The 7,400-nt window shown below is 30.6% G+C and overlaps 1 protein-coding gene across 1 annotated transcript; it reads right to left on the reverse strand.

Moving 5' to 3' along the window:
- Window positions 1-5,246: 5,246 nt before the first annotated feature.
- LOC142632359 (wall-associated receptor kinase-like 10) lies at window positions 5,247-5,651 on the reverse strand. The gene has a single exon (XM_075806788.1). It carries the CDS (start codon window positions 5,649-5,651, stop codon window positions 5,247-5,249), a length of 405 nt encoding a protein of 134 aa, XP_075662903.1.
- Window positions 5,652-7,400: the final 1,749 nt, after the last annotated feature.

Raw genomic sequence — 7,400 nt, forward strand, 5'->3', positions numbered from 1 at the left:
GCATATAACATGGAAAAAAAAAATGAATGCAAGCTATGTATATGCAAGTGCTTTAATAAACTAATCCCAATTTAACTATTTCTAATCCCCAACTAAATACAGAGCAAACAATTATGATTAATAGAATTCTCAAGTACGAAATAAAATTTATAAATTTTCTTTCAAGCATTTTATCAAACATTATGGATTCAAAATAAAGTATATAATTACTCTTGGGATCTTTGCAATGTGAATCCTACAAAAGTTTGGCCTTAGTTGATGTTTTGAATGTGAGTCTATCCATATAGATACACATGTCTATGCTTCGATTGCACATGGGTGGAGGAGCTTGATTTTTTTATTATTAAAATTTTATTAAGCTTCTTCCTCATTGATCATTCTACCTACCCAACAAAACTAGATTACTTATCAACTTGTCTTTTCCTTAAGGTCTACAAAGTACCAAATTCAACAAATTTTCTTAATCACATCCTCATGTAACATATTTATATCACTTACCTAAAGACCAAGTCATAAATTACAGAAATTACAATAAAAATCTCAACCAACAAACAATTCAAATATTAAAAAAAAAAAAAAAACCAGCATCTAGTCCAATTATCAAAAACTCATTACCAAACAACAGCAAAGTTGAAGCTTTGATCTCTCTCTGTCTGAGTTCTCTCACACATCGCAAACCACAAACTTAGCACCCCAAATAAAATAGAAGATAAAAATGAATGATAGAGAGGGAGAGAGAGAGTCAACAATATTTATTTACATGCAGACACTGATTTAGGAGTTGTTGTCCATGAGCTCGTAGAGGAAGAGTGGATCCATCAATATATAAACCAAACAATCTTTACACTTTTTCTTTTGGCTACAATTGAGGGATGAGAAAGGAAAACAAATAAGTAAAGGGAAAAAAGGGAAGAGAAATTTATATATTGATGGAAAGGGGAGTTGAAAGAGTTCAATTTTTGCAAGAAGAACTAAAGAGTTAAGAGAGAGAAAGAAGCTGAAGAGTTAAGAGAAAGAAATAAGTGAACTGTTTTTTCTGAAAGGAATTAAGTTCTGAACATAAATGCTGCATTGTTTAATTTCAGAGTGGAATGAAACAACCCCATATCATAAAGAGAAGTACAAACTTCAAAGAACTCATATAAACCTCATGCACTCTCGCATGAGGTCTCTGCTTTTATATATATATATATATATATATTAATATTGATGTGGTAGAATAAATGGTTAGTTTTCTAAAATTTATTAAAACTAATTTGTTCTCGTTAAAAATTGAACTATTTAAAAAAAAAATTCCACCTCTCTACCTCTACAAATATATCATTTTATTATTTTAAGTTTTTTTTGGGGAAAAAATTGGTGTATTTAATTGATATTATTCTTTTTTTAGAAGAGATATTAATTTTTTTTTCAAGTGATCTATATTCTTCAAACTTTTGTCATAGTGTGTTATGTTTTCCTTTTTTATTTCTACAACTAAATTTTTTTAAATTCAAAATTAATTATTTAAATTTCTCATTCTCTTAAGGAGATTGTCATGTTAATCAAATCTCATTACAACTTTACAATTGATATTACTCAAATAATTGATAGGCACATTCAAATATTAAAATTGTTATCTTTGATTGTTATATGTTATCTTATTGCATTATAAAATATTAAAAAAAGTATATAAGAAATTTTTTTGTTCTTTTTAATTGTTAAATGTTATCCTATTGCATTATAAAGAATTAAAAATAGTATATAAGAATATAGTATTATTCTATTATATAGCATGATTTGAATAATTTGGTGTTTATTGTTATATCTTTTTTTTTTTCTTTTCTTCTCATCTTATTTTATTTGACATTTAAATTTAGCCACATCTTTCATATCATTTGTTTCTTCGTTTAGACCCCTTAAAACTAGTTGTTTAACCTAATTAACTAACCAAGTTGATTATTAGGTTTATTATTCAGATCTAGGTTAAACAAGCATATATCATATCATGCACAGCAGATATGATGACCTAGAAAAACCGATAAAACGGACCGTTTCATGGTAAAAACCTATGGAGGATTTAACCTAACTATCCTCAAGGTAAAGAAAATCTACTATAAGAGAATCGAAGTTTTTACAACAGATTTAGCCCTAAATCTATTGCTACATCATGTGGTAACTTACTGACATGACCACGTGCAAGCTCCAAATCCGCTGACTTCTTCTCTTCTTGGATTTACACCAATACATGCACCTTTGCTTGTGACTTTGAGATCCCACTCAAATGTTTCAAATCATCATCAGTAATGATCTTGATGCAGCAACTATGTTCTACCAATGCTTGATGTAGATCTTGCTCTAGTAGATTCTTGTGTAGTTAGAAGGTACAAAATCTCTCAGATCTTACAAAGAGTAACACATAAGTCTTCCAAAAGTCTAAAAACATGGTTAGTGTTTCCCTTTTATATGTGAAGAAGTTGGAATGAAACCCTAAATGTTTTCGCGGACTTGAGACTATTTTAAAAATCTGCAGAATTTCTATTCCTGCAATTTTTGATCAATTGAGTCTAATTTCTTGATCGGTCAAGCAAGGCAAAAACTCTCTTCCTTTTTCTGCAGTCAGCTGGACTTCAAACTTTTAACTAACACTTTTAAGCATTGCCTAACACATTTAAACCTAAACCTTTAGAACCTAACATCATTAAATTATTTATATTTTCTCTCCTTTTTTATTTTTAATCACATATTCTAAAAGAGAATGTGAGAGAAATATAAAAAATATATAAAAATAAGATGAGTAGAAGAATACTAAAAAAAAAAAGTATAATTGTAAATAACAAATTATCCAAGCTATGCTACGTAATAGAATAACATTACATCATTATATAATTGGATAACATTTAACAATAAAATAAAATAAAATAAAAAAGATAACAAATTAAAATAAAAGCAAATGCATCAACCCAATGTAGAGTTCAAAAAAAAAAAAATCATCAACCTAAATTAGATGTGCAACAAAGAATTAAAAATTCACCAAAAAATGGAAGAGAGAGAGAGAGAGAGAGAGAGAGAGAGAGAGAGAGAGAGAGAGAGAGAGAGTATTCTCCTTTTATGTGGGAAAAATACGGATTGAATGAAATAGAGAAAAACAAATATTTATAATAAATAAAATGGGGAAAAGAAGAGTCAAAATAAAAGGAAGATGAAGGGAGAGAGGAATTGTAAGGTTAAGGTATAGGGTAATAGAGAGATAAAAAGGTAAAAGTGGGGAAAATGTTGGAAGAAAAGTAATTGTAAGGTCATTAATTAAAAGGAGAAAAATAATTAAAGAGGAGAGAGAAAATGTTGGAAATAAGTGGATGATATGACTGTTAATGTGGCTCAACACAAGCGCAGCAACAATAAATACTTCACCAAACTGTTTTCAAAAAAAAAAAAATGTTTTCAAACATTTCCTAAAACATAGCAGACCAAAGTTTAATACAATTCCTTAGATATGCTAAAATATAGCTCACCAGACTTAGGCACGATTCCTTAGGTATAATACATTAGGCTCTTCAAGTAAATTCAAATACATTTTGTATTGACCAATGAAATATAAATAATTTTTTCTTTTCCAATGACAATTAAACTAAATGCAATATAACCAATTTTGTAGTTAAACTTTATCCTAAAACTAATTAGTCACTATTACTATTATGGAGTAGTAGTTTATGATGTTACACATCCAAAGAAGTGGAATATATAAAGTTTACTTAAAGTATATGCAAATATTCAAATTTAAAAATAAATATGTAAAGGTTTAAAAAAAGGTATTTGTAAGGCTTTTATTAAACTTGAAAGAAAATGAAAAATCAATTGTTAATAATAATAAAATAATAATAATAAAATATTTAATGAGACCACCTTAAAAAATAATAATAATTATAAAAAATATATATTTAATGAGACCACCTTAAAAAACTTATCACGGGTGTATGATTAGTTTGGCTTTGCCCCCCTTAATATCATCATTCATCACTGTGACTGTCCCTCTTAAGCAAAACGAAAATGCCCATAAAATTCAACTAATCTAAAATCCAAGAAAACAAATTAGCAAGCCTTAAAAAAAAGAAAAAAAAAGCCCAATCACAAAGTCACCGATAAAAATCTAGAGAAATTTTTTTCCAATAAACTAATTTTAGACCTACCCCATAAAATTTAAATAAAACCAGTCTAATCTCACGGGTCAGATTCCCCCCCGCCCCCCCAAAAAAAAAAAGAACCTAATTGAGATGGTATTTCTCTCTGAGAAAATCAACATGGCATTGACATGGTATTTCTCTCTGTCTCATCTGGGCTGAGGCACCTTTCTTTCTATGATTCTCTCTATAAGACTATTTTTAACACTCTGATACATGATGACCTAGTGGTACTTTCTCTATGAGCTCAGTTACTTTCTGGCTTCTTTTATTAGTTGTTTATAACCCTATAAATTATACTAATAGATAGTACGTAAAGCATTATTCAACTTAATGATAGAAGAGTACTGTAGAACTCTTTCGAGTAAATCTCTTAGTTGTAAACTATGATTATTTTTATGTCAATTTCATATGAATTTATTATTATTTTTTTTCTATTCACAGTTAGACACATGAAAAATTATGGTAAAAGCTGTGGGTTTTTTTTTTTTTTTCCGTAGTACTAGATTTTTTTGTTAAAATTATGCACGTAAATGTGATGTAAAATGGATGACTAATAAGCAAAATTAGAGCTGTCTATTTTTTATAAGCTTACCTTCACAACTCCCATTAAGATAAGGATTTCCTTTGAATCCCCGAGCACAGTCAAAAAAATAGCTATCGTCTTCGTCATAGAAATTACATTCGACTTGGCGTTTGTGTTTGAGGGAGTCAAACAACTGAGTTGAATTAGCGGTCCAGTTATATATCGCCCAGTCCAACACCACAGGAACGTGATCCGAATGTTTCACAGAAGTGGGATGTGGTTTGCTTTTCCACAACCAAAATCGGTCAACTAGGAAGGCATATTTGCATTCCTCTCTTTCTATTTTTGGCACATTGCATTTCTCTCTTATTGGTTCTTTGTCCTCTAAACTTCTGAATTCAACATCAAAAGTTTGAAGGCCATAAGGAACACTCCTCGTGTCGCAGCTATTGGAACTCAGACTTTTGTTTACCGTCATGCAATTCGACTTGCACCCAAAAACCGAGGGAGGATTCCCGTTTATTGCTGCAAAGTTGTCGCAGCCAACCGAAATGGATGTATTAAAATTTAAAATACGCAGAGAAGTTAAAAGGACTTCCTGTAATGCTCACAGGGCTCATATTTCCTGTGCTGTTACAGTTCTTCGTATAAATGGTTGGCATTTGGACCTTCACCGTAGGACCATATGTATGGTTGCTCCTCGGGAATTTGGTCATAATGTCGATTTGCAGCACCTCCTTCTCAATTCTAGTTAAGAAGGCTTTAGCAGAGCTGCCAGTTCCAATGCAAACAACTTCAAACCACTTGTCCATGTAGCAGTTGGGTCCGATTCCAAACAGGTATGGAATTTTAACATTTCCACAGCTGCTTTTACAATTGGATTTTGCTACAGGTGGTGCTGCTTCTGCTAACTCATATGTAAGCAGAAGTAAGAAAGTAATTCGCATTACCAAATGCAATGCCATTTGTTTTGTTTTTGGGTGTGTGATGTCTCACCACTTCCACAATGCGGATTATATATATATAGACCTGCTTGCATCGCAACCTTCTAGTATCTGTTCATAGATGATAGACCACCGTCAACGGTTTGAGCAAAGGGACCCTACCCGCACCGCCCTTGGAGAAATGTGCACCACCTTTTGTCGATGTGATACACGAAGATGATGATATTTTTCTTCCTTTTAGTTGAAAAAATAGTAAAATCCAAGGGCTGTTTGATAAGGTGTTTTGAACAATAGTTTTTAATATTTAAACAACATTATATGTATTTTCACCCACTTTTTCACCCATATATATTTTCAAAAAATAGGAGTAACATTATTAGAACAACATTACCAAACGAACCCTCAATCTCTAGAAAATTATTTTGTTGAGTTGTTTCCACGATATTACCTTCCAAATAAAGAAGAAGAAAAAATGAGCACCACTTTTTTTTTTTTCCATTTTATTATTTTTAGGACATAGTTTTGATACAAAATTAGTTGTAACTTAAGATTATAACTTTAATATCTTTTTATTGGAGGTGAATTTTGACAAATCCACCATTAAATTACATTATCCTTTTACATCTTTCATGCTTGCAAAATTTCAAGAAAATTAAAGACCAATAACTATGTTATCAATAAATTGTTTAAATTTGCAAGTTTTTGTAATTTAAAATTATGCATAAAATATAAAGTTATAAATCATATAATAAATAACATTTTATTAACACAAAGTTTAACATGTGTATTAAAAGCATAAAGAACATACAATCCAACAGTTAAATTTTCGAAATTTGTAGTAATGTTAATGATATTGAGTAAGGTTACAATTAATTTTATAACTAAACTTTATCCTTATTTCTATAAGCAGCTTATTTATTTTCTAATTATTGAGGATTTTCTATCTATGCAATAGTTAAAATATACTAGTACTAGATCAAAGAGAGGAACAACAGCACTATGATTTTGCATGGTTCAACAGACAACAATGTATACCTGCATCCATGGGAGTGATCGACTATTTATTTCACTATATAAAAAGAATAATTTTACAAAATATATATTTATACCATCCCCATAAAAAATTCATAACTCGATACATTGAAAATTAACATGTATTCTTACGCTTTTCTCCTTCCTCTTTTTGTGCATACGCCTCATCCTCTGAGACCCCTAAACTAGAGATCAACCCCCCCCCCCCCCTCCCACCCAAATAATATGAGCCACCATCTTTTAACACTATCTAAAATATGAAATATTCTTAAATTTAGAGTAATTTTCATTTCAAATTTTGAATTTTAGTTCCTAAAAACTCTCAAGCATTTTGAAGGTCTTTCTTTCATTTGTAATTGTTATTGATGCAGCCATTAAATCCCACATAATATTACGAGCTTCATCGCACACGTTTTTTTTTTTTTTGGGGGTCAAGATAATTTTCCATTCATTTCAATTTTTAGATTATGACTGTAAGTGCACAATTGCGCCTGGACCCAAAAACACACGTGGGCTCAGGCCCAATGAGCCTTAAACAATTAAATTTGTAGAGCGTGGGTTCGCAATCTAGCTTAGTGATGTTCGAAGCTTGATGAACAGGCTAGAATGTTATAATATTTGCAAACAATGGACGAATAGGGCAAGTGAACTTCCTCAGATGTAAGCCGATGACGATTTATGTATATTTTCTCTTTTTCTTTCAAAGATTACAGTTCTTAGTCTTTCTCTCGTTCCTTC

The sequence above is a fragment of the Castanea sativa genome, chromosome 1 (assembly GCF_040712315.1).
Source record: "Castanea sativa cultivar Marrone di Chiusa Pesio chromosome 1, ASM4071231v1".
Lineage (NCBI taxonomy): Eukaryota > Viridiplantae > Streptophyta > Magnoliopsida > Fagales > Fagaceae > Castanea > Castanea sativa.

What these genes read in the sequence shown, in the direction of transcription:
- LOC142632359 (XM_075806788.1), bottom strand. Translation starts at nt 5,651, where the DNA reads ATGGCATTGCATTTGGTAATGCGAATTACTTTCTTACTTCTGCTTACA.